Source organism: Saccopteryx bilineata, chromosome 1, assembly GCF_036850765.1.
Source record: "Saccopteryx bilineata isolate mSacBil1 chromosome 1, mSacBil1_pri_phased_curated, whole genome shotgun sequence".
Taxonomy (NCBI): Eukaryota; Metazoa; Chordata; class Mammalia; order Chiroptera; family Emballonuridae; genus Saccopteryx; species Saccopteryx bilineata.
The window spans coordinates 130,267,424-130,295,118 of record NC_089490.1 but is presented as its reverse complement, the minus strand read 5'-3'; the positions used below and the strand labels follow the sequence as shown (position 1 = coordinate 130,295,118).

The 27,695-nt window shown below is 49.4% G+C and overlaps 1 protein-coding gene across 2 annotated transcripts in view; it reads right to left on the bottom strand.

Moving 5' to 3' along the window:
* WNT9A (Wnt family member 9A) overlaps nt 1-27,115 on the bottom strand; it is a 33,933-nt gene extending 6,818 nt beyond the window's left edge. Inside the window, exons 1-2 of one of the 2 annotated variants that reach the window (XM_066266433.1) lie at nt 26,911-27,115; nt 435-691 (exon numbers count right to left, since the gene is read on the bottom strand). In XM_066266433.1, coding sequence (XP_066122530.1) covers nt 435-691; nt 26,911-27,005 — 352 coding nt within the window. In that variant the 5' untranslated portion in view covers nt 27,006-27,115. The remainder of the gene's footprint in view (nt 1-434; nt 692-26,910) is intronic. The other variant, XM_066266429.1, reaches the window with a different exon arrangement.
* Nucleotides 27,116-27,695: the final 580 nt, after the last annotated feature.

Genomic DNA, 27,695 nt, shown 5'->3' with positions numbered 1-27,695 from the left:
CCCCCCGCCAGCTGGCTCAGCAGTAGAGTGTCCACCCAGCATGTGGAAGTCCCAGATTCAATTCCTGGTCAGGGCACATAGGAGAAGTGACCATCTGCTTCTTCACCCTTCTTCCTTCTCTCTCTCCTCCTGCAGCCATGACTCAATTGGAGCGAGTTGGCCCTGGGCACTGAGGATGACTCCATGGCCTCCACCTTAGGTGCTAAAATAGCTTGGTTGCCATGCAACAGAACAATGCCCCATATGGGCAGAGCATCGCCCCCTAGTGGGCTTACCAGGTGGATCCCGGTCGGATGCATGGGGGAGTCTGTCCCTCTGCCTCCCTTCCTCTCACTCAATAAAAAAAAAAAACACAAAAAAAAACTTGAGACCCCCTCCCACAGTTGATGCACCTGGGCCTGGCCGCCCACTGCCCCACCTCCAGTGCAGCGCACCTCGCTTGAGCAGGCTGGCCCGGTAGCGGCCCTCCAGGGTGCAGTTCCAGCGCTCGAAGCGGAACTGGTACTGGCACTCAAGGGCACTCATGCTGACCGCCTCCACCAGCGTCTCGGCCACGCCCGGGTCGCGGCGGCACATGCGCCGCTGCTTCCGCTCCAGCTTCAGCCGATCACAGGCCTTGTAATGTGCCTGCGCGGCTGCCTCAGGTTCCAGGGTCAGCGGGAGGATGGTCAGGGGCTCGCTGCCGGTCAGCCTGCACACAGAGAAACCAGGGTGAGTACCGCCCCAGAGGAAGAGCCACTGCAGGACCCAGGGGACACTGGGGAACCAGTGCCTGTTTCTCCTGCCGCTCCATCTGTGGCCTTGGCCCACAGGGTCTGTAGTCTGCCCTGTGGCTCACCACACCTCCCACCCACCTGCTCCATCCAGCAACCGACAGGTTTGGCCTGTCTGCTATGGCCTCGGTATCCCCAGATAGACAACTGTACATCTGGGCATGTCCATGATCAGCCACAACCAGATCTCAGCCCTTGGGAGGGAGAGATGCCCACCTGGACAGGGGCCTGGCTCAGAGCCCCCACCAAAGCATCTTTAGAAAAAAGCCTCGCACCCAGCCCACCCATGGAAACCAAGGTCCCCTCACCATGTCCCATCTTCTCTCCTCTTGCCTGCTGAAAGGCCACTCAGGGGCATAGTGGCCACCAGGCTGACTCCAAGAGCCACAGTTTTCTGTAGGAAAAGGGATGTAGTGGGCCCTCTTAGAACTCCATGCTGTTGCAGATCCCCAGCAGTGATGTCCCTCTGAGGAAAACCTAAGCACTGGCTTTCTTTTTTTTTCTTTTTCTTTTTCTTTTTTTTTTTTTTATATTTTTCTGAAGCTGGAAACGGGGAGAGACAGTCAGACAGACTCCCGCATGCGCCCGACCTGGATCCACCCAGCACGCCCACCAGGGGCGATGCTCTGCCCACCTGGGGGTGATGCTCTGCCCCTCCGGGGCGTCGCTCTGCAGCGACCAGAGCTACTCTAGCGCCTGGGGCAGAGGCCAAGGAGCCATCCCCAGCGCCCGGGCCATCTTTGCTCCAATGGAGCCTCGGCTGCGGGAGGGGAAGAGAGAGACAGAGAGGAAGGAGGGGGGTGGAGAAGCAAATGGGCGCTTCTCCTATGTGCCCTGGCCGGGAATTGAACCCAGGTCCCCCGCATGCCAGGCCGACGCTCTACCGCTGAGCCAACCGGCCAGGGCAGCACTGGCTTTCAAAGGCTCCCTGCCCCAGCTACTCCTGGAGCAGGGAGAGGAATGCATACCCAGCATGGCCTCTCCTGGGCTTTGCCTGGGGTGAAGGCATCTACCCTAAGAGCCCTGAAGGGGCAGGACCTGCCTTACTAGTTCTAGTGAGCACCTCGAGGGCAGAAGACCCCAGGGTATAGAGGGGAATGGCAGGCAGGCAGCAGCAAGGCACCCCCCGGAGAGTGAGGCCACACAGGCAGGTCCTAGACCAAGAATGTACCCTCATACTCCATCCCTCTCATACTCAGGTTTGGTAAGAAGGCTATCCCAGGCCCGGGCCCTGTTCCCCACATTCCCAGAGCAGACATGGCACTGGAGCACAGCCCTGGCCATGTCCCCACCAACCCCAGTCCCTGCAGACTTCACTGCAGGGCCAGCTCTCCTCTGAATGATGCTCTGAGCCAGGAGCCCCCCTGCTTCCCAACCCCATATACAGTGGGAGGCCAGCATGAGCATGGGCTGGGGGAAAACCCCAAAGGTCCCTGAGACACAGGAGGGGCCCAGAGTGGGTGGCCCAGGGGTGAGAAAGAAGGATAGCAAGGCCTCAAAAAAGGTGCCTGTAGGTTCCAAGCTGGGGTCTTGCTTGAGAGAGGCAGTAGTGAGGAAGAAGGCCAGCATGCAGGCCATTGACCTATACCCCCAACACCACAGCAGGGGTTAGGGCTTATGCCTGAGGGCACAGGGACACAGCAGAGGCTACCACAGACGGCTTTGTAGACTTCCAGACCTCCTGCCTAAAGACAACTGCTAAGGCAGACAGAGAACAGGCAGGGCCTGCAGAACCCAAGCCTGGAGCTGGAAAAGCCATGCTCCTCACACAAAGACGGCTCACACAGAGGAGACTTGTCCCCAGACAGGAATGTCAACAGCTGTGTCCAGAATGGATGCCAGGCAGCAGAAACCCTGCAGCTTCCAACCTGCACGAGATTAACCAAGCTCCAGGCAGTGTCAAAACACTCCAGCACCCAAGGGGACCCCCTAAGGTGGGGCCAACATGAGGGAACCTGGGGCCAGCCCAGAAAGGGCAGCTGTGAGAGTAAACAATGAGAAGGGAAGATTAGGCTACGGTTCCTCCCAGTCCAGGGAGTCTGAGGGCAAGATTCCCACCACACCCAGGCTAACCTGCTTCTCATTTGACACTGCATACGGAGGTGGAGGGCAAGGGTCCCAACATACCAAGACCACACTGCCTCCAAGCCAGGCAAGCAGAGGGCAGGGGTCTCCCCACACCCAGGGCTGCGCTGCCCTCCGTCTATGCTGCACATGAAAGAAGAGAGTAGGGGTCTCCCACCCAGGGCCGTGCCCAGTCACATTATAAGTGCAGGCTGAGGGTAGGGTTACCCCACCCCTAGAGGTGATATGAGGCTGGAACCCTGCTGCAGCCTCATAATACTTGGGAGTATTCTGCTCCCAAGGCAGCCCTCTGAAATTCTCTGACACCGGCACCCAGATGGCCCAGACCCTTAAACTGTTAGGGTGTGTTCAGTGTGTGGCCTGACTGCGGGCTCACAGCCTGGGGCGCAGAGGACAGATCCTTGTGGACGTGTCAGGTGGTGAGATACATGGGCAGACAATGGTCAGGGTGTGGGGAGCAGAGCTGGCCTGGGCTCCGTGGAAGAGGTCCCAATGATAGGGGTCAGGGATCCAGGACAGAAATCCAAACACAAAAAGAGTAACCACAGCAGAGCTAGAAGAAAGACAAGTGTTTTATCAACCTATTCTCCGAGTGACTCAGAATCCAGAAATCTCTGAAAAATTAATAAATTTTACTCTAAAAATACAAGAATCTCTGCACATTGAAAAAGTAGCATAGAGTTTTAAAAAATAATAAACAAGAGACAGGTGAAATGCTGCAACTCAGACCCCAGACCAAGGGCCAACTTCCTTTGCTAGCGTGCTTGTGCGTGCGTGCGTGCGTGTGTGTGTGTGTGTGTGTGTGCCTTTTTCTAAAGATCAATATAATAAAAGGAGTCAAGTGCAGAGAACACAGCATATGAACATACAGTTTAAAGGAAGAAAATATAGCTGTTACTGAAACTTAGGATCCACTCAAATCAAAGAAACACAAAATAAAACGATAGCAATGTCATTTTTCATTCATCAGATGAGCACAAATCAGTGCCTGATCAAATCACAGGGGGTTCTTGGATTACGACACAGTTCCATTCCTACAACAGTGATGAACCTGAATTTTGGTGTAAGTCGAAACAGACCCTACCTAGCCTAACACAAACGAAACACTTGCACAGTCCAAAATGGCGTAGGTAAGCGTACTGGGGAACGCCAACTCCCTCGCTCATACACGGGTTACTGCATATTCTTCCGCTGCACACAACCAAACTAGTTCGCCCACAGTCTGTAAGTACAATGCTAACAGCGTAAGCCAAAACATTCATGTCTCAATTTTTTTTTAGTTTTTATGGGAGTGAGTGTCGTAAACTTGAAACATCATATGTGGAGACTGTTGTAACCTGGGGACTCCCTGTATTGTCAAGGACAAGGAGAAAAAGAATGGCCCTCCATGCCTGGTCTTACATATCTGTAAAATTTCACCCACCAGTTCTCTTTCTGGAAATACAAGCTACAGGTATATTATCTTAAAACATACATGCACACATCACTCACACATTATTCAACACAATACTGTTGTACAAAAACAATGAAACAATGGAAACACTTTTTGTTATCCAGTAGTCCCCCTTATCTGCAGGAGATGTTCCAAGACCCCAGTGGATGCCTAAAACTGCATGTTGTACCAAGCTCTTTATATACTGTGTTTTTCCTAAATATACACACCTATGATAAAGTTTAATTTATAAATTAGGCACAGTAAGAGATTAACAAAAATAATAAAACAGAACAATTATAACAACATACTGCAGTAAGTGTTATGTGAATAGGGTCCCTCTCTCTCTGATAATTGATCTGATCACCAAGAGAGATATTCAGTGACTAACAGGTGGATGTGTCCACAGCCTGGAAATGCTGGACGAAGGCACAAGTTATGCCCTGGATGGAACAAAGAAGACAGCGTGAGATTTTGTTATGCTACTCAGAACACTGCACAATTTAAAACTGATGAATTGTTTATTTCTGGAATTTTTCATTTTTTGACCATGGGTCACCAGAACTGTATAAAGCGAAACTGAACATGAATTAGGGGCTACTATACACAACTGGAGACCAGCTGAATAACCGGATCCATCCCTCCATGGCATACTTGGCCTGCCTGCCTCTACGTTGCATGTGTGTCTGCAGGAGCACGGGCGACCCCGGACACAGGTGGTTGTGTCATTTCTTCCTGGGAAGTGGGCTCAGCACTGTGAGAGGCAACCAGCCAGATGAAGCAGGGGTTGGAGGGGTTCTGCTGACAATCAAGGGGCTGCCGCCTGTGGGCAGCCTGCCCAGGCTCACTGCCTACATTGGCTGCCTGTGTAGGCTTGTGGGTTTGTCTGTCCCAGGCCAGACATTCACTGGCAGGGGGAGGGGGTGGCACAGCTGCAATGAGCAGCTGAGCTGGCTGATTGGGGAGCCTGGGCTGTGCCAGGTGGCCTGGGCTACTTTCTGGACTGGAAGGCACAGCCCCTGAGGGAGATCGGGTAAGCAGAGGCTCCTCATCCGGGCTAGAGTATAGAACTGAGAGCCTGCGATTGGTGGGGGTGGGGTAGGGGAGAGAACTCATCTGGGCCACCTGCTGTATGCTGAGAGTTGCTGTTTGGGATAGTTTATACGTGCACAGGACAATGTGTGATAAGCTCATAGGCTGCAGACAGGAATGTGTCCTCTCACAGTGCTGAGCCCACTTTCCAGGAAGAAAGGACAGATCTGAATGCACTTGACCACATTCAGGTATTTCCCTTTAAGCTTTAACATTCTCATAAGATACAGTATGTCCAGGGAACACAGCTCTCACTCAAGAAAACAGCCAAACATTTAAAGAAAAATATGTATCCTTATAAAACTTTTTAAAAATCAAAACATGAAGAAATGCTTCCAAACTGGTTTTATGAAGCTAGCATGACTCTGATTCTAAAACCAGATAAAGACACTATCAACAAAGAGAATTATAGGCCAATATTCTTGACAAACACATATACAAAAATTCTCAATAAAATATTAGCAAACTGGATTCAATGGTACATTGGAAGGATTATATAGCATGATTAAGTGGAATTTATACCAGAGATGCAAAAGTGTTTCAATATCTATAAATCAATTAATATAACAAATCACATTAACAAATGAGAAAAACAGCACCTTCATAGATGTAGAAAAAGCTTTTGACAAAGTTGAACATCCTGTCATGACAAAAACTTGCAACCAAGTGGGCAGAAAAGGAACATACCTCAACATAACAAATCTACAGCTAATACCACACTTAATAGTAAAAAGCTAAAAGCGTTTTCATTAAGGAAAGGAACAAGACAGGGATGCCCACATTCACCACTTTTATTCAACACAGTATTAGAAGTCCTAGCCACAGCAATAAGACAAGAAAAAGAAATAAAAAGCATTCAAATTGGGCCCTGGCCAGATGGTTCAGTTGGTCAGAGCCCTGGTCAGCAAACTGCAGCTTGCAAGCCACATGCAGCTCTTTGGCTCCTTGAGCGTGCCTCTTCTACAAAATATCACGTGCGGGCGCTACCTCAATAAGGAATGTACCTACCTATATAGTTTAAAAAATTTGGCTCTCAAAAGAAATTTTAATTGTTGTACTGTTGATATTTAATTCTGTTGACTAATGAGTTTGCTGACCACTGTGTTAGAGCATCATCCCAATGCACAGAGGTTGTCATTTCAACCTCTGGTCAGGGCACATACAGGAACAGATCGATATTCCTGCCTCTCTCCCTCTCCCACTTCCTTCCTCTCTCTCTAAAATTAATAAAGTAAACATTTTTTAAAAATAACAGTATAAAAAAGCATTCAGGCCCTGGCCGGTTGGCTCAGCGATAGAGCATCAGGCCAGCATGTGGAAGTCCTGGGTTCGATTCTTAGCCAGGGCAAACAGGAAAAGCACCCATCTGCTTTTCCACCATTCCTCCTCTCCTTTCTCTGTCTCTCTCTTCTCCTCCCGTAGCCAAGGCTCCACTGGAGCAAAGTTGGCCCGGGTGCTGAGGATGGCTCCATGGCCTCTGCCTCAGGCACTAGAATGGCTCCAGTTGCAACAGAGCAACAGCTCAGATGGGTAGAGCATCGCCCCATGGTGGGCATGCTGGGTGGATCCCGGTCAGGCGCATGCAGGAGTCTAGCTGCCTCCCTGCTTCTTACTGAAAGAAAAAATATATAAAAGATAAATAAATAAATAAATAAGAAAGCGTTCAAATCAGAAAGGAAGAAGAAAAACTCATTTCCAACCAGCATGATAGTGTATATAAAAAATACTAAAGAATCCATCAAAAAATTACTAGAATAAATGACTTCAGTAAAGTTGCAGATACAGAATCAATATACAGAATCAGCTGCATTTTTATACACCAATAATGAACTGTCATAAAGACAAATTAAGAAAACAATCCCACCTGACCAGGCAGTGGCACAGTGGAGAGCACATTGGACTGGGACTTGGAAAAGGTTCGAAACCCCAAGGTTGCCAGCTTGAGTGCGGGCTCATCTGGCTTGAGCACGGGCTCATCAGCTTGAGCTAGGGGTCGCTGGCATGAGCCCAAAGGTCACTGGCTTGAAGCCCAAGGTCGCTGGCTTGAGCAATGGGTCACTCACTCTGCTGTAGCCCCCCTGTCAAGGCACATATGAGAAAGCAATCACTGAACAACTAAGAAGCTGCAATGAAGAATTCATGCTTCTCATCTCTCTCCCTTCCTGTCTGTCCCTTTCTCTGATTCTCTGTCTCTGTCAAAAAAAAAAAAATCCAATTTACAATGGCATCGAAAGGTATAAAATACCTAGGAATAAATTTAACCAAAGAAGTGAAAGACCTGTACCCAGAAAACTACAAGACAAGGATGAAAAAAACTGAAGATATAAATAAATGGAAAGATAAACCTTTCTTATGGGTTGGTTGAATTAAAATGTTAAAATGTCCATACTACCCAAAGCATCTACAGATTCATGCAATCACTTATAAAATACCAATGACATTTTTCTCAGAACTAGAAGAAATAATCCTAAAATTTATATGTAACCACTAAAGACCTAATAGACATATCTTCAAAGAGGACATACAGATGGCTAACAGACATATGAAAAGATGCTCAACATCACTAATCATCAGGGAAATGCAGATTAAAACCACAATGAGATATGACCTCACACCTGTCAGAATGCCTATCATCAATAAACCAACAAATAAATGTTGGCAAGGATGTGAAGAAAAGGAACCCTGGGTACACTGTTGACTGGATTGTAGATTGGTAGACACCATGGAAAACAACATGGAGGTTCCTCAAAAAATTAAAAATGGAACTGCCATGTGATCCAGCAATTCCACTTCTGGGTATTTATCCAAAGAAAACAAAAACACTAATTTGAAAAGATATGTATATGAACCTCTATGTTCACTGCAGCAGTACTAGTAATACCAAGATACGGAAGTAGTCTAGATGTCCATGAACAGATAAATGGATAAAGAATATGTGCTACATATATACAACAGAATATTATCCAGCAATGAAAAAAAATGAAGTGTTGCATTTGTGACAGCATAGATGGACCTAGAGGATATTACGCTCAGTGAAATAAGTTAGACAAAGAAAGACAAATACCATATAATCTCTCCTACCTGTGGAATTTAAAAAACAAAAATGAGTAAACAAAACAAAACAGGTTAGAAACCCCCATGCAGCGGTTTTCAACTGCTGGTCTGCAAACCGGTGCCAGTCCACCAGAAATTTTGTGCCAGTAGTTAACTCTTTCGCAGACCAGCACAGAATTTCTGTCAGAACCACTCATATAGAGAACAAGCTGATAGTTGTCAAAGGGAAGGCAATGTGAAATGGAAAAATAAAAATAGCTAGCCCTGCCAGTTGGCTCAGTGGTAGAACGTCAGCCTGGCGTGCAGGAGTCCCGGGTTCGATTCCCGGCCAGGGCACACAGGAGAAGCGCCCATCTGCTTCTCCACCCCTCCCCCTCTCCTTCCTCTCTGTCTCTCTCTTCCCTTCCCGCAGCCAAGGCTCCATTGGAGCAAAGTTGGCCCGGGCGCTGAGGATGGCTCTGCGGCCTCTGCCTCAGGTGCTAGATTGGCTCTGGTCACAACAGAGCGGCGCCCCAGATGGGCAGAGCATTGTATCAGAAAAATACAAAAAAATAAAAATAAAAATAACTAAAGCAACTTAAAAAAAAACAAAGTTGCAGGGTTTACACTACCTGATTTCAAGATTTATTAAAAAGCTTAGGAACCAAGAAAGTATAATGTTGGTATCTGAGTAGACAAATAAATCAAAGGAACAAGATACAAAGTACCAGAAATGGGCCATACATATATGGGAAATGGATTTTGTTAATAAAAGGGCAAAGGCAACTTGGTGCAGAAAGAATCCTTTTGCTTGACCAGTGGCGGTGCAGTGGATAGAGCATTGACTTGGGACGCTGAGGTCCCAGGTGCAAAACTCCGTGGTTATCATTTAGCACTGGCTTGAGCCCAAAGGTCACTGACTTGAGCAAGAGGTCACTGGCTTAGCTAGAGTCCCCCAGTCAAGCACATATGAGAAGCAATCAATGAACAACTAAAGTGATGCAATTATGAGTTGATGCGTCTCATCTCTCTCCCTTCCTGTCTCTGCCTCTGTTTCTCTCTTTCTCACTCACTTGAAAAAAAAAAAAAGAAGACTCTTTTCCACAAGTGGTACTGGAGCAATTAGATAGCTATATGCAAATAAATAAATAAATCTGATCCATACTTTCTGCTATATATAAATATTAACATATTAATATGGGTCATAGACCTAAATGTAAAGCCTAAAACTTGAATGCTTCTAAAAAGAAAGAAAGAAATGACCTGTGTTCAGGAGCTGCTGAGTCCTTCCTGCAGAGGTCAGAGGGGGGAGCACCTTCTAATCCCCACAGCAACCGCACGAGACACAATCAATCATTGGCAGGAAGGATGGGAGTTTCACCCCTTCCCAGGAGATGGCTACCTTTCCATTCTCTTCATGATGTCTTTCCATCAACAAAACATTCTTTGTTTTTGATTCTTAACTTGACTGCACCTCAACTTTTAGCCTCTTGCTGTCTGTGTTACTTCTATCTTCTTTTAGAAACCCATTCCGATTCTACTATCATAAATATAGTACTCAAATATCCTCCAAAAGCTTCCTATCTTGCTGTGCACCAATGCTAGGAAGTGGGCGCCCTCTCTGCTTCATGTCCCCTCCAAAGGCACAAATTCATGTGGCAGACAAGGGCTCTTTAAAGACTGGCAGAGCACAACAAGGCCAAAGACTGGGCAAGTGTGCTTGCAGAGCCAGAACATGCTCACTACCTAAGAGAGACTTCCATGTTGCTTGAGGGTCTGCTAAGACAGCTGGCTTCACCCCCATTCAAACAAAGATGGTAGCAGGCATTCCTGTCTATTCCATGTCTTAAAAAGAAGCCTTCACCATTTCCCTGTTAAGTATGAAGCTCACTGCCTATCTTCCCTGTATCAAGCCAAGTTAAAGAAGTTCCCTCTGACATTGATAAGAGTGAGGTGGTTACGGGGGGGAGGGGGGAATGGGAGAGGGATAGGGGGTGGGAGGGGCACAAAGAAAACAAGATAGAAGGTGACAGAGGACAATCTGACTTTGGGTGGTGGGTATGCAACATAATTGAACGACAAGATAACCTGGACTTGTTATCTTTGAATATATGTATCCTGATTTATTGATGTCACCCCATTAAAAAAATAAAATTATATAAAAAAAAAAAAAAAAGTTCCCTCTGCTGTTGGTTTGCTAAGAGCCTTTTAAAAACCATAAATGGATACTGAACTTCATCAAATGTCATACCTACACTTTTTTAAAATTTTAATTTGTGTTTACATAGATTCTAGTGTCCCCCCAATGCATCCCTCCTCCCCTCTGTTCCCCTCAACATCCTCCTTGCCCCCCTCCAATTATCACCGCACCGCCCTCCCCCCTTCACTCCAGGATTTGCTTTTCTGCTCTAGAAAATGCTGTGTTATGTGGATATAATTTAACCGATCTTTTTCCATTCTCTGATCCCATCCTATCATCCCCTTTCCCTCGGTCCACTTTTCCTCTGGACCCTTTGATCCCACCTCTGTCTCTATTCCGTTCCTCAGTTCATACTGTTCATTGGATTCCTCAAATGAGTGAGGTCATATGATATTTTTCTTTCTATGCCTGGCTTATTTCACTTAACATAATAGTTTCCAGGTCCATCCATGTTGTCGCAAAAGTTAAGATTTCATTCTTTCTCATGGCCCCATAGTATTCCATAGGGTATATGTACCAAAGCTTTTTAATCCGCTCGTCCACTGACGGACACTTGGGCTATTTCCAGATCTTGGCTATTGTAAACAACGCTGCCATAAACATAGGGGTGCATTTCTTCTTTTGAATCAGGGATGTGTTCTTAGAATATGTTCCTAAAAGTGGGATAGCTGGGTCAAAAGGCAGTTTGATTTTTAATTTTTTGAGGAATCTCCATACTATTTTCTATAGTGGCTGCACCAGTCTGCATTCCCACCAGCAGTGCAGGAGGGTTCCATTTTCTCCACATCCTCACCAGCACTTATTCTGTGTTGTTTTGTTGATGAGCACTACTCTGACTGGTGTGCGCTGGTATCTCATTGTGGTTTTAATTTGCATTTCTCTAATGATTAGTGATGTTGAGCATTTTTTCATATGCCTATTTGCCATCTGTATGTCTTTTTTGGAGAAGTGTCTATTCGTTTCTTTTGCCCATTTTTTGATTGGATTATTTATCTTCTTGGTGTTACGTTTTGTTTTGGGTTTTGGGGGTTTTTTAAATTATTTTTTGAATTTATTCATTTTAGAGAAGGGAGTCAGAGAAAGATAGAGAAGGGGGGAGGAGCAGGAAGCATCAACTCCCATATGTGCCTTGGCTCAGCAAGCCCAGGGTTTTGAACCGGCGACCTCAGCATTCCAGGTCCACGCTTGATCCACTGCGTCACCACATGTCAGGCCTGGTGTTGAGTTTTACAAGTTCATTATAAATTTTGGTTATTAACCCCTTATCAGACGTATTGTTGAATATGTTCTCCCATTGTGTGGTTTGTCATTTTATTCTGTTCGTATTGTCTTTAACTGTGCAAAAGCTTTTTAGTTTGATATAGTCCCATTTGTTTATCCTGTCTTTTTTTCCCCTTGCCCTGTGGAGATAAATCAGCAAATATATTGCTGCGAGTGATGTCAGAGAGCTTATTGCCTATGTTTTCTTCTAGGATGCTTATGGTTTCATGACTTACATTTAAGTCTTTTATCCATTTTGAGTTATTTTGTGAATAGTGTAAGTTGGTGGTCTAGTTTCATTTTCTTGCAAGTAGCTGTCCAATTTTCCCAACACCATTTGTTAAAGAGACTGTCTTTACTGCATTGTATGCTATTACCTCCTTTGTCAAATATCAATAGTCCATAAAGGTGCGGATTTATTTCTGGGTTCTCTGTTCTGTTCCATTGATCTATATGCCTGTTCTTATGCCAGTACCAAACTGTCTTGAGTACAATGGCCTTGTAGTATAGCTTGATATCAGGAAGTGTGATACAACCCAATTTATTCTTTTTCAAGATTGCTGAGGCTATTCATGTTCTCTTTTGGTTCCATATGTTCTTTTGGAATATTTGTTGTATATCTTTGAAGTATGTCATTGGTATTTTAACAGAAATTGCATTGAATTTATAAATTGCTTTTGGGTAATATAGACTTTTTAAAAAAAAATTTTATTTTTTGTATTTTTCTGAAATTGGAAACGGGGAGGCAGTCAGACAGATTCCCACATACGCCCAACCAGGATCCACCGGGCATGCCCACCAGGGGGCGATGCTCTGCCCATCTGGGGTGACGCTCTGTTGCAACCAGAGCCATTCTAGCGCCTGAGGCAGAGGCCATAGAGCCATCCTCAGTGCCCAGGCCAACTTTGCTCCAATGGAGCCTTGGCTGCGGGAGGGGAAGAGAGAGACAGAGAGGAAGGAGAGGGGGAGGGGCAGAGAAGCAGATGGCCGCCTCTCCTGTGTGCTCTGGCCGGGAATCGAACCCGGGACTCCTACACGTCCAGCCAACGCTCTACCACTGAGCCAACCAACCAGGGCGGTAATACACACATTTTAATGATGTTTACTCTTCCTACCATGAACACGATATATGCTTCCACTTGTTAGTATCTTCCTTGATTTCTTTTATCAATGTTTTATAATTTTCCAAGTACAAGTCTTTAATCTCCTTGGTTAAATTTACTCCTAGGTACTTAATTTTTTTGTTGCTATAGTAAAAGGGATTATTTTCTTAATTTCTCTTTCAGACAGGTCATTGTAGGTATATAAAAATGCCTCTGATTTCTGTGTTAATATCATATCCTGCCACCTTGCTAAATTCATTTGTCAGGTTCAGTAGTTATTTGAGACTTTAGGGTTTTCTATGTACAGTATCGTATCATCTGCAAATAATGTTAGTTTTACTACTTCTTTTCCAATTTGGATGCCTTTTATTTCTTCTTCTTGTCTGATTGCTGTGGCTAGGACTTCCAGAACTATGTTGAATAAGAGTGGTGAAAGGGAACACCTCTGTCTTGTTCCTGACCTTAAGGAGATTGCTTTTAACTTTTGCCCATTGAGTATGATGTTGGCTGTGGGTCTGTCATAGATGGCCTTTATCATGTTGAGGTATGTTTCTTATATTCCCATTTTGCTGAGAGTTTTGATCATAAATGGGTGCTGGATTTTATCAAATGCTTTTTCTGCATCTATTGAATTTATCATGTGGTTTTTCTTCTTCCTTTTGTTTACATGATGAATCACATTGCTTGATTTGCAAATACTGTACCAGCCTTGCCTCTCCAGAATAAATCCCACATGATCATGATGTATGATTTTTTTTCATGTATTTCTGGATCTGGTTTGCTAATATTTTGTTGAGAATTTTAGCATCTAAATTCATTAGGAATATTGGACTATAGTTTTCTTTCTTTGTGTTGTCTTTGCCTGGTTTTGGAATCAGAATTATGTTCACCTCATAAAAGGAGCTTGAAAGTCTTCCCTCCTCTTGAATTTTTTGAAATAGCTTGAGAAGGATAAGAGTTAGTTCTCCTTTGAATATTTGGTAGAATTTGCCTGTAAAGCCATCTGGCCCAGGGCTTTCATTTGTTGGGAGTTTTTTGATAACCGTTTCGATCTCATTTGTTGTAATCAGTCTGTTTAGGTTTTCTGATTCTTCCAGATTGATTTTTGAAAGATTATATTTTTCAAGGAATTTGTCCATTTCACCTAGGTTGTCTAAGTTTTTGGCATACAGTTCTTCGTAGTATTTTCTTACAATCCTTTGTATTTCTATTGTGTCAGTTGTTATTTCTCCACTTTCATTTCTTTTTTCTTTTTTTTTTTTGTATTTTTCTGAAGCTGGAAACGGGGAGAGATAGTCAGACAGACTCCCACATGCGCCGGATCGGGATCCACCTGGCACGCCCACCAGGGTGCGACGCTCTGCCCACCAGGGGGCAATGCTCTGCCCCTCCGGGGCATCACTCTGTTGCAACCAGAGACACTCTAGCGCCTGGGGCAGAGGCCAAGGAGCCATCCCCAGCACCCGGGGCCATCTTTGCTCCAATGGAGCCTCAGCTGCGGGAGGGGAAGAGAGAGACAGAGAGGAAGGAGAGGGGGAGGGGTGGAGAAGCAGATGGGTGCTTCTCCTGTGTACTATGGCTGGGAATCAAACCCGGGACTTCTGCTCGCCAGGCTGACACTCTACCGCTGAGCCAACCGGCCAGGGCTCTCCACTCTCATTTCTAATTTTATTTAGTTGAGTCCTCTTTTTTTCTTGATGAGTCTGGTTAAAGGTTCATCGTCTTGTTTACCTTTTTAAAGAACCATCTCTTGGTTTCATTGATCCTCTGTATTGTATTTTTAGCTTCTAGTCATTTATTTCCACTCTGATCTTTATTTCCTTCCTTCTACTTCCTCTGGGCTTTACTTGTTGTTCTTTTTCTAGTTCTTTTAGTTGCAGGGTTAAGTTGTTTATTTGAGCTTTTTCTAGCTTCTTAAGGTATGCCTGTAATGGTATGAACTTCCCTCTCAGGACTGCTTTTGCTGTGTTCCATAGATTTTGAGTTATTGTATGTTCATTTTCATTTGTTTCAAGGAAATTTTTTTACTTCTACCTTAATCTCATTGTTGACCCATTCTTTATTTAATAACATGTTGTTTAGTTTTTAAGTGTTTGAGTGTTTTTCAGTTTTTCTATTGTAGTTGATTTCTAGTTTCATGCCATTGGGGTCAGAGAAGATGCTTGATATGATTTCAATTTTCTTAAATTTGTTGAGACTCATTTTATGCCCTAACATGTGGTCTATCCTAGAGAATGTACCATAAGCACTTGAAAAGAATGTATAATCTGCTGCTTTAGGGTGAAATGTTCTGAAGATATCCATTAAATCCAGTTGATCTGTATGTTCCTTAATTCTGCTGTTTCTTTGTTAATTTTCTTTCTTGAGAATCTATCCAGTAATGTTAGTTGGAGCATTGAAATCCCCTACTATTATAGTATTGCTGTTGATCTTGCCCTTTATGTTTATCAAAGTCTGCTTTATATATTTAGGTGCTCCTATATTAGTTGCATAGACATTTTTAATGGTTATCTCTTCCTGTTGGATTGCTCCCTTTATCATTATATAGTGACCTTCTTTATCTCTTTGTTTTAAAGTCCATATTGTCAGATATAAGTATTGCTACCCCAGCTTTTTTTTTCATTTCCATTTGCATGAAATATTTTTTCCCATTTTTTACTTTCAGTCTATGTGTATCTTTTGTTTTGAGGTGGGTCTCTTGTAGACAACATATGTACAGGTCCTGTTTTCTTATCCATGCAGTTATCCTGTCTTTTGATTGGAGCATTTAATCCATTTACATTTAAGGTTATTATTGATATGTTGTTGTTTATTGCCATTTTTTTCTTTAGATCTACATTCCTCTTTTACTAGATTTTTCCCCCACTTTGTTCTGTCTACAGCAGGCCCCTTAACATTTCTTGCAGCATTGGTATGGTTGTGATGAATTCCTTGAGGTTGTTTTTGTCTGGGATGCTTTTTATTTCTCCTTCAATTTTAAATGATAGCCTTGCTGGATAAAGAAGTCTTGGTTATAGGTTCTTGTTCTGCATTACTTTGAATATTTTTTTGCCATTCCCTCTGGCCTCAGTGGGAGGCCAGTTGAGATGACATAAGTGTTTCTGTTGAAAAGTCGAATATCATTCTTATGGAGGCTCCTTTGTAGGCGATTGACTGCTTTTCTCTTGCAGCTTTTAGTGTTCTTTCTTTATCTCTTAGCTTTGGTATTTTGATTATCATGTGTCTTGGTGTAGGTTTCTTTGGGTTCTTTTTTAATGGCATTGTCTTCGCTTCTTGAACCTGTGTGACTCTTTCCTGCATCAATTTAGGGAAATTTTCAGCTATAGTTTCTTCAATCAGGTTCTCTATCCCTTGTTCTTTCTTTTCTCTTTCAGGAACCCCTATTATGCAGATATTGTTTCTCTTCATGTTGTCACAAAGCTTCAGTGTGTTCTGTGGCTCACTAAATTCGAATCCGTGACCAAAGTGCAACGTGAATATCTGCGCATTTATAACGAAGCGCCACCACATAGGAGTAACATTACTCGGTGGGATAAGCAGTTGAAGGAAATTGGCAGTTTGTTGGAGAAACTCTTTCTGGTAGACCATCAGTCAGTGACGAGTCTGTAGAGGTTATATGGGATAGCTACCTAAGGAGCCCTAAAAAATCTGTGCATGAGCCCACATCGAACTGCACTGAATAGGTATGAAACTGGGAGAGTTTTCCTTTTATTTGGTGCAGATTTCACATTTCTATCGTCTTTTGTTGCTTTCCTGTGACCAGTCAAAAATGCACCATGACTTTACGGACACACTGTACATCCTTCACTCTCTTCCCTTGTTTTCCTGTCTTCTACTGAGTCGGTGTGCTATCTCCTTACATCCTCCCTGTGTCCTCATATGCAGCCTAATTAGCCAGGACCAGACCACAACCTGATCACCACAGCCTTCTACCTGGGGCTTTAAATTCATCTTTTTTACTGACCCATACCTGTTTTGCATCTCTTTATATTTTTTGTCCTCTCTTGCTTTGAGTTCTTATTTTATTTTCCTCTTTGTTATCCAAAGTTGTATGTTTCTAATATTTTCAATGAATACCCTCAAAATTACAAGGGTCTGTAACTTACATCTAACATGGTCAACACTGTCCCCTCTGGGAAACAGGAAGCCTGAGTGCACAAGCCCATTGATGTGAGGTTATAGGATGTTGTGTATTTAGTATTACCTTGAGCACCTGACAAGAGGCTGTTCAGTGCCCTCATCCCTCCATGCAACCTGTCTTCTTGCTTCATTCTATCCCACATCCTATTCACACTGGGGCATTCCCCAGGTCTGAGCTGTGTATCCATGGCTCCTTCAGGGCAGCTCTTGATAGGAGCTGAAAATGTCTTCATTTCATCTCACTCTGAACAGCTACTTTCCTTCACACTGCTGTGTCTCCAGTGAGTTATCAGCTCAAGGACCCTCAGCAGGGTAATCTGCATTTTGTGTCTTTATACTGCTTCACAACTCTCTGGGCTCAGTGCCCTGCGCTTCCAAGTCATTGTATTCCAAAACGAAGTTTCATGTTCCTGCTTGGAAATACACTGGGCTCTTGAGTCCCCTTCATTGCTCCCAGCAACGTCAGGAAATCTTTGACCATTCTTTCCAGACACCACCTGGTCCCCACCTCTGGACCCTGGTGAAGATGCGAGGCTCCCTCTCTGCCCAGGCCTCACCCCTCTCTCTGCTTTCTGTGTGTCTCTTGCCCAGGCCATACTCCAGTAATTTCTCCTGACCTATCTATCTTCCAGGTCACTAATTCCTTTCAGCAGTTTTTAATTTGCTTTCAAATCAGTCTGTTTCTTAAAAATTTTCCCCCATTCTACATGGTTTTATTCAGACTTGCTGGGTCAGCTTGGGTGTCTCACTCCTTGCAGACAATGAGACGTACTTTGTGCTACACACTGACTAGCCATCATTTTGGCAGGGCTCCCATGGCATTTCCCCAGAGTCAAGTGATCCCTGACCCTGCCGGTCACTGTATTTGAGAAACTGCTGCCTGGCCTGTGGTGGCGCAGTGGATAAAGCACTGACCTGGAACGCTGGGGTTGCTGGTTTGAAACCCTGGGCTTGCCTGTTCAAGGCATATATGGGAGTTGATGCTTCCTGCTCCTCCCCCCTTCTCTCTCTCTTCTCTCTCCAAAAATGATTAAATAAATTTTTAAAAATCTAAAAAAAAAAAAAGAGAAACTGCTTACAGGGATAATCTTAAGCAAAGGATAAAGGGACCCATATTCACGCCTATCCAGAACCTCAGAATGTGACATCAGGAATGTTTGCAGATGTTATCAAGGTAATGAAGTAGAGACAAGATTGTCCTGGACTGGGTCCCACACTGTTGAGAGCCTCCCCCTCCCCCTCCCACCACCTGCAGCAGCTCTGCAGAGACTCCACCCCAGCCCCACAGAGAGTGTGAAAGAACCTAGGAGAGACAAAGCCAAGTCTGGGGACAACTGTCCCTCTCTGAGGGCCAGACCTGAGGCTGTCAAGCCCACATGCTTGGGGACAGGGACTGCCCCGCTAAGCACTCAGCTGGTCACACACCATCAAATCTGCCCCCATGGACAGCCAGGTAGCAGATGGACACTGCTATATAGGGGCTATTGGGTGCAGCTGTGGCCCAGTCCAGGGCCAGAGATGTCCTTGTCACCAGGATCCCAGCCCTGAATGTCTCAGCCAGACTCAGCCCACCCTGCCCAGAAGCCCCCCTCCAAATGTCTCACTACTTCCTGCTGAGGGGGGGGGGGTGACAACAAATTCTGAAGGCCCTTTCTCCTGTCAACAGGCCTGGCCACCCCAACGGCCACCTTGCCCGCAAACTCAGCTCCCTGGGTATAGGGAGACAAGACCCTGGGTTGGGTGGAGGGGAAGAGGCTGGAGTTCCAGAAGCCACAGTGCCCTGCCAAGGAAACCTCAGCCCCACCAGACGGCGTTTAATTTCTGTGTGAATCAAATTCAAAACAAATTCCAGCACTGAAACACTGGTTCTGAGATTAACCCTCCATTCTCCTGCAGCCTGCGACCTCTCATCCAGCGTGTGGACAGAAGATACAAGGGTGCAGTGGGCATAGGCACTGATAGGGCCTGGGGGCTTCCAAGGGCTCCTGTCACCCAAAGCCCAACATGCCAAGGAAACCAGGACAGGAGACTGTGGGCAAGAGATCATGGGACAGGAGGGCATTCACATGTGGATCGATTCATTCACACCAGTGCGAGGAACTCACGTCTATAATGATTGTCACCTTTGTTGGCTTTCTAGCCACTGGACCCCAGCTTCCCCACCTCACAGGGCCCTATTATGTCAGGGAACAGAGAGCTCTCAGTCAGCCCCCAGATCCATCACTCTCCGGCCACCTACGGGGAGCTTCTCACCCAGATCCAGCCCCTTAGGGGGTCAGTGGGCAGACGTATGACTCAGCAAACTGCAGGGCACCAGGACCCACAGCACTGCCTAAGGGAAATGACCCTATCCACCTCTGGACTCAGAGTGAACTGAACCTGCATGACCCACAGACTCAGAGGGGCACAAATTGGCCCCTTTCAGGAGCAGGATGCTGGAGCCCAGAGTGGAAGAGCGAGCCTGTGGGACCCCAGCTTCACTGATAGCTGAGAGAAGCCAGGCTGCGGCGGTTTCTTGGAGGAACCAGAGAAGCTAGGCTCAGTCCATGCACTCCTACAGGCCACCCCTGTCCCAGTCACCATACCCCAGGCCTCAGAAGTGGCCACAGAGCCATAAGGATGTCATATGGAGGGGCAGGCAGGATGCTGGGCAGGCGCCTGGAGAGCCCCAGGGGACCCCACCTCAGCCAGCACCAGTCACCTCAGTGAATGGCTTACTTCCTGGAGCTGGCCTACCAGGTGCAGAGCACAGACAGGGTGGCCGGGGCTGGGAGGGAGAAGCTCTGACACGCTCTGTTCTGGGAGCCCCTGGCAGCCTCTCCTCATGGGCCAGACCACTTCCCTGGCCGCATCCACCTCAATATCTCTAAGAAAAACAAACGTAGCCCGAGGCTCGCCTTTTTCCATTCCCCCGTCCGGCTGCTGGTCTCGCGGTGCAGGGCCTGCCAACTGGGCGGCCGGGCTTCCTCCTGTGGCCAGAGGCACCAGGCCAGCAGAGAACCACTGGGAGGGGCAAGGAAGGACACAGGCTGGTCCTTGGGTCACAGAGCCTGGAGGCTTCGTGCCACCCAGGTTGGGGGCTGTCTTCTTGTGGTGGCTCCCAGCACAGCTACCTGCCAACCAGACCAGCCCAGCCAACCGATGTCCCGTAATGATTAGCTCTCTCGAGAAAGCAGGCTGGTCATCACCCAACCCAGGCCACCAGGCCTGCAGTACAGCTAGCCACCCTACCCTATCCTCACCCAGCAGAGCTCCCAGACCACACCTCACACCCGCCAGGAAGACTCTCGGGAGCCTTTCACCCATCAGCACAGCACCCATGCCACCACAAAGCCAGGGTCCAGATGTCCAAGCCAGTGGTCTGTTGCACCTGGCCAATCATCCATGCACCTGAGGCCAGCAGGTGTGGGTACAGCAAGCAGAGATCAGAGCCAAGGGTAGCAGGGGAATGAATGCCTTGGGGCTCATACTGGGCTTCTGGGCCCAGGGCCAGGGGAAAGGGGAAAGGGAATCTCACAGGCTTCTAGTCCAGCACAGTTTGGAGGAGAGACCCCATGAGAGACCCTCCTGGCTTCCTCAGAGGTAAGCTCCAGCTACAATAAAGAATGACACCGCTGGGCTATCTCCTGGTTTCCTGGAATAGTTGACAGTTGAGGCCAACCTGGAGCATGGCAGCCCTGCCCCCCCCCCACCTGCCAGAGGCTTACCTCCAAGTGGGGCCTGTTCTTACTTCCCAGACAATGGTACCTCCTCATAAACTCCCTGCAGCCCCGTGAGAGAGCCAGGTGGGTACCACAGGGGCACCCAGCACCCACAGGGACAATACACAAAGGGAGTTGGTGCCCCAGACCAGGATTAAGGGGGCTGAGTGCTGGCCCCTAACAGGTGTCATTTTTCCACAGCCAGGAGAGCCGAGCCAGGCCCTTATCAGCTCATCACTCCTCCCAAGTCCAGGGCCCAGGGCCCACAGCCCACGGGGAGGAATCATGTGCGCAGATTCCTTCCCAGGAGAAAGCTACCACACACTTCTCCTATTGTTCTCAACATCGAAAGTCCCCTGGGCAGGCGGCGGGTGGTGCACTTGGATGGGGCCACCCTGGAGCCAGAGCAGGGTCCTCCTCGTGTGGAGGCACTGGAGTCAGGTCCAGGGCCACAGTGGCAAGGATAGGAGCAAGATTAGACCAGCTGTCCCACCGCCCCCAACCCAGACGGCCAGCTGTGGCAGGACATCTGCTCACACAGCTGAGGAGCCAGGTGGCTGCGGCTTCTTCCTCACCTCCGACCCCAGGGCCAGGCTTGCACACAGTGCCACCATCATGAGGCCCCAGCCCAGAGCTCCAACGTGGCCCCATGCTCCCACCTGCCTCTACCTGGTCTCTGTATAGGGGGCCAGCGGAGAGTCCCTCAGGGCCTATAGAAGGGGACCAGGGCAGGCTGGCACCAGAGGGGTGGGGCGTTCATGGCCCCCAGAGCAGATAGAACAGGAGAGGGGAGGAAGAAGGAACAGATGTTGGAGATCAGGGATGCAAAAAGTAGCTAGTCCCCCCAAGGGATCTCCTCTGCCCATTTGCCTGCTCTTTCTACCTGCCTTTCACTCCTCCCATGAATCTACCTGGGAGACCAGGACATCTTAGTCCCTCTGATGGCCTCAGGGGCCCCAGGCCATGTGTACTGGCAGAATTTCCCCTCCTTTGAAGGCTGGAAGCTAGGCCCCTCCACACACCACCCACCAGCTTCCTTGGATCCGAGTGTCATCCTGCCCCCAGCTAGCAGCCCCCACCCTGCACTTGATACTTGAAGTTCTCACTCACAGAGCCACATCCAAGTGACCTCAACAGGCTCTCTATGTCCCCTTGGCTTCCCCAGACATGGCAATAAGGTCCTTCACTAGGTTCTCTCCCCGTCTGCTCCTGGTACATAACCCTCCCAATCCAGACAGTCTCCCACCAAAGCACTCTGCTCTCCACGGCCTCCCCCCAAACTCTGGATCCAGGCATGGCTGTCCTGAGGTGGGTCTCCATGGACAGCACCTTCAAGACCATCATCCAAACTCCTGCCTGCTCAGATCCAGGCACCACTACCACTGGCTCCCAGTCAGGGAGTAACTGGGGATCCATCCCTCACCGCCATTCCTCCAGACCCTTCCAGCCCCCAGCCCCTGTGCCCCATGGGGGCTTTCCCATTTTCTCAGCAGCACCTTATCTTACTCCTTGCTCCTCACAGGCTCCTCATGCAGCTTTATCATTCTGCACCAGGTTTGCCCCATCCTACACCAGCTGGGCACCCCTCCTCCAAGCAGCCAGCAGGCATGTGGCCACATGGCTTCCAGCTGGGTCCCAGGCTGGGTGCATGGAGACACAGAGAGAGCCCTCACCTTCCTGACCCCGCATGCACAGCCCCCCCCCCATGGCAGCCCCTCCAGAGTGGCACCTCACAGCTGTGCTGAGGCAGCCTCCTCAGCCAGGGTCCCCATCAGGCCCCCAGACCAGTTGATAGTAAACCATCAACTGCACCCTGGCTCCCCCCATAGTCAGGCTGGAGGGCCGAGCTCTGAAGACTTGTGGAGACAGCAGGGGCCAGACAGAGTGCTGTTACGGGTCAAGAAACCAGGTTCTCCTCAGTTCAAGAAAAACCCAGAATATATAAAGAACTCTTACAACTAAACAACAAAGAGAAACTCAACCAAAAATCGGGCAAAAGAACAGAACATTTATCCAAAGAAGACACAGAGATATCCAACAAGCCCATGAAAAGGTGTCACCTCACTAGTCAACAGGGATGTGCAAATAAAAAGCACTCACACCCACCAGATGGCTAAGATAAAAATAATTAAGAGTTATAAACCCAGAGAATAACAATCAGGGATGAGGATGTTGGGAAACTGGAGCCTTTGTGCACTGCAGGTGGAAATGTAACATGTTGCTCCCACTGTGGAAAACAGTTCAGTGGTTCCTCAAAATATTAAACAGAATGACCATGTGACCCAGCAATTCCATTTTAGTATCTACCCAGAAGAATTAAAAACACTCACACACACACACAAAAAAAAGACAAAAAACTTGTACACTGACGTTCACAGCAGTGTTACCCACAATCGTCAGAAGTTGGGAACAACCCTAATATCCAATTAACAAATGAGAAAAACTGCATGGGTCCATCCAATTGAATATTTTTAGTCACAGAAAGGAACAAAACCCTGACATACACTATAACATGGGTGAATATTGAAAATGATATGCTCAGTGAAATAAGCCAGACACAAAAGGCTACATATCATATGATTCCATTTCTATGAAAAGTCCAGAACAGGCAAATCCAGAAACAGAAAGTGGATTAGTGGTTGCCAGGGGCTGTGGGTGGGGTGGAGGGATATGAGGTTTCTGGGATGATGAAAATATTCTAGAATTAGAGAGGGTGCTGGCTCCACAGCCTTGTGGATGAACTAAAAATCACTGAACTGTCTACTCTAACAAAGTAAATTTAAAAAATATAAATTACATTTCAATAACAAAAAGAGACACCCACTTGGCCCCCCATTCACAGTGGCCCAGATTGCCTTAGCTGCCTTTCAGACCTGCTCAAGTATTCCTCACATGCCGATGACAATGTCCAGACTGGCTGGAGGAGCCCTCGGTGCCATGACTAGTGCTGCCTCCTCCATGCAGGCCTCCAGCCATCCTGGACCAGAGGTAGGGCCAGTCTGCAGACCTTACAGCAGGGCCCCACTCTCCCAAGCCAGCCTGTAAATGCTTCCTGCAGAATGGGGGGAGAAAGGGGAGAGGGCAGGGGCCAACACTATATCAGACAGCCATTCCTATTTCCTTTGAAGGATAACCACATTGCAAGTCATAGGCCTCCATTCACCTGTGGCAACCCTGTGATATAGGTCCTCTGCTAGGGGCTGCCTAAACATGCATCCGAATCTCTAAGCAAAAGGCAGTAAGGTGTGCCAGAGCCCAAGCCCCAAACCTGGTCCCTGGCTCCCCACTCAGGAAGTAGCAGTGCCTTTGTCCTTGGGTTTGGGGAGTCCCTTCCTGAACAGGTTTCAGCACACACCTGAGGATAAGGCTAGGAGAGGGGCCAGGCACCCCACAAACCAAGGTAGAGCAAAGCTTTCAACACACTCAGATACATGAGTCTATATCCCCAAATAGCCAAGAGACCCACGGTAGCCCACCTTCTGGGAGCTGGGCTCCTCCCTCCTTCCAGGAGGACATAAGGTCAAGGGCTCTAGGCCCCCCATCACAGCCACTTCTAAAGCCCCAGAAAACCAGATGGAAATGCCACCTGCTAATCATTCCAGAGAGGAGCCAGCAGGCAACCTAGAGGGTCCTGCCTAGTGGCCAGAGGCCAGAGGCGGGCAGCAGGAGCAGGGCAGCAGCTCATGGGTTGGGTTGCAGCCTCAGGGAGGGGGCAGGGAGGACTCCGGCCGCCCACGTGACCCTCCCCCAGGCCAGACTCTACGGGTTTCTGGGCTGTAACTGGAGCTGCCCTGACTGTGAGCCTCCGTGCCAGGCAGAGATTTCCGAGAGGGGGAAGGGTAAGAGGGCCTGGATCGGATCCTTCCGCCTGCTCTCTCTGCCCCATGCGCAACATAGCGAGGCCCCCTGGATCCAGCAGGACCCTGTCTCCCTTGGGCCATCTCCTCCTCTTTCTGGCTTCTGCCCTTTTGCTGAGCCAGGAGAAAGGACCCTAGACCCCAGCCCAGCAAGTCACTATGGGCCAGAGCAGCAAGGTCTCCATACACAGTAGCATAAAGCAGAGCATATGTCAGTCACCTTCCTCCCCTCCTCCCAGGCCTGGCTCCACCTCAGGAATCAACTCTGTCCTGACATTGTCCTGAGGTGTATGCTGGGGGTGGGCCCCTCCAGCACCTGGTCCCTCCCCTGTTCTGCTGACTAGCTGGTGCTGGGCCTGCTGCTCTCACTCTCCATCTCCACCAAGCAGACTCTTGGCTCTCTCACCTGATGCTGGGGTGGCAAGTGCCTACAGCAGAGCTAGCTGTCACCAGGGCAACACATCTGCCTCTTATGCTCCCCAGAAGTCTCACTTCATGAGGTCTTTGGGGCTAAAGAGCAGGGCTCAATGGGCTGTAAGAGCCATAGTGAGCCAATCTTTCCCCACACGCCATGCCCACCAGGACTTTTCTCTGAGAGGGAGCTAAAACCCACACGTCAACAGCTCAGACTTCTCCAGAGGTGCACAGCACAAGGAAAGGGGGAAAAGGGGATGCTGCCAAGACCCAGCACTCCCACCCCAACTGATCTTCCCCAGGAGGAATGGGGCAGCAGCAGTAGAGACTCCAGGCAGAGCCCAACTCGAACAGACAAGCCCAGGGTGTGTCTAGAGCCTGGTGAACAGACCTGCAGCTGAGCCAGGACAGCAAGAAGGCACAGCTGGCTGACAGGCCCGTGTGACTCACCCGTGGACCTGCGGCCAGACGGCCATCCTTTGACCCTCCCTCTGCCCATGAGGGCGAGGTAAAGGCTGCACAGATGGTGTGCAGGGGCTTGCCAGCCTCCACACAGCCTGGAACTCAGGCAGGGCCAAACCCACAGGAGAGGGCCTTAGGGTGGGGGATCCAGGTAAGGAGACACGGAGCTGACCCTGGAAGACAACTCAGGAGAAAGGAACAGGAGAAAGGGGCGGGGGAAGAAAAAACACAAAGGAAAAGTTTCCCATGAAAATATTTTATTTTGTTTGAGAACAGGATACACCTGCAGGGCTCTTCGCCCAGTCGGCCTTTCCCCGCCCTGGCGGTGCCACATTTCTGGACCAACAGGGCCCTCTGCCGGCCAGGCCGCCGCCCTCCAGAGCGGGGGGCCAGGGTCTAGGGAACAGGTGAAGGGCGGAGGGCGGAGGGCAGCGGCTCCGGCGTGCCAGAAGGGCGCCTCGGACAGGGGCCGGGGCGAGAGAGTGGGCCGAAATTCCCGGGTCGGCTAGGGACGGGAAGCGGGGAGGCAGAGAAGAGCCGAAAGCTGCCAGAACGTTGCCACTCGAAACTTAAGTGTGCCCAAATGCGTATCGCAGCGAGGGTCCCCAAAGGTCGCTGTGTTAGATATCCCAGATCTGGGAGCAAAGGGCGAGTTAGGGCAGGAAGGAACAGCGGAGAGAAACGCGCTGAAAACACGCACACGGCTGCTGCGGAGAAGCGCACCGGGCAGCAGCCCTCCAGACGGCGGGCGGCGGCGCTCATAGCCCTGTCCGGGTCCCACATAGACGCACTCCCGCGAGCTCGGGCCCGAGCGAGCGTCAGAAGCAAAGCACAAGAAAAATAAATTCCTCCGACTTGGAGTTATTTTTTTCCTTTGGGGCTCAGTGCAAGGAACATCTGGATTTTGTACGTATTTTTTTGTTGTTGTTACATTAACTTCTCGAGGAGAGAAAGGAGGGGGAAGCTGCAAGGGGGGTGGGTGGGCAGGGGCTGGGAGGTTCCAGCCATTTGGCAAGGACTCGGCGGCCTAAGGGAGCCGGGGCCACACCTTGGTCCCCGAGCTCCAGGGATCCCAGCGCTCGGTTGCGCCCGCGGCAACGACGACTCTGGAGTCAGGGAGGACAGCAGCCCCACGCCAGCCCGTAGGGTACGCGGGCCCCTCTCCCCGCACAGCGCAGGGGGGACACAAACTCGCTGACCCAGGGACGCGCGCGCCGCAAACAGCTTCAGGAAACCCGGCAGCCCCCACCAGCCCGGCCCCGCGCACCTGGTCTCCCCCGCCTGGGCGCCGCCCCCGCCCCCGCCCCGGGCCTGCCAGCCCACCCGCCAGCCCGTCCGCAGGGCCGCCAGGCACCTACCCGAAATAGGCGGCCGAGGGGCGCAGCGCGGCAAGTAGCAGCGTCAGCGCGAAGGCCACGGCCAGCCAGCGCGCCAGCAGGAGCCCATCCAGCATCTTGCCGCGCCACGGCGGCTGACCATCGCGCTCCTGGCCCCGTGCAGGGCGCCCCACGGCCGCCGCCCTCTTATAGCGCCCGGAGCGCCAGGCCGGGGGCGGGGCCGCCAGCTGAGCCCGGCCCGCCCCGCCCGGGGAGGGGTCACGCCGGCGCCGGGGGCGGGCGGAAACCCGAGCCAGCCCTCCCGCGGCACCGCCTCCCGGCCCCGCGGGCCTTGGGGCGCGCGGAAAGCTTGGGGAGGGGAGGTGCGCGAGGGGCAGTGGGACCGGAGGGACCGGCGGGAGGGGCAGGAGCGCGCTGCGGGCCTGGGCGGCTGTGGAGGCGGAGCTGGCGAAGATTGTGGGCGGCCCTGGGAAGCGACGGAGGTGGCGGCTGGAGCGGGGGGGTGGGGGGAGGAGGGAGAGGTGGACACTGGGTGGAAGCCCGGCGGCCTGCAGTGTAGAGGGGGGCGGGGAGCCGCGGGGAGAACTACGGGCAGCGGCGGTGGCATGGTGGGTTGGAGCGGGCCCAAGGTGGAGCTCAAGGCTGGGACGCTTGGGACTGGAGTTTCTGGGGACCTGGTGTCAGCCCGAGCTGAATTGCGCGCCTGTCCTCTCCCCGGGTCGTTTGGAAGAAAGGGAAACGGGACAGCAGGTGATGTCCGCGCCCTTGGCGAAACCTGACCGCTCAGGAAGCGAGGGGTGGGGTTG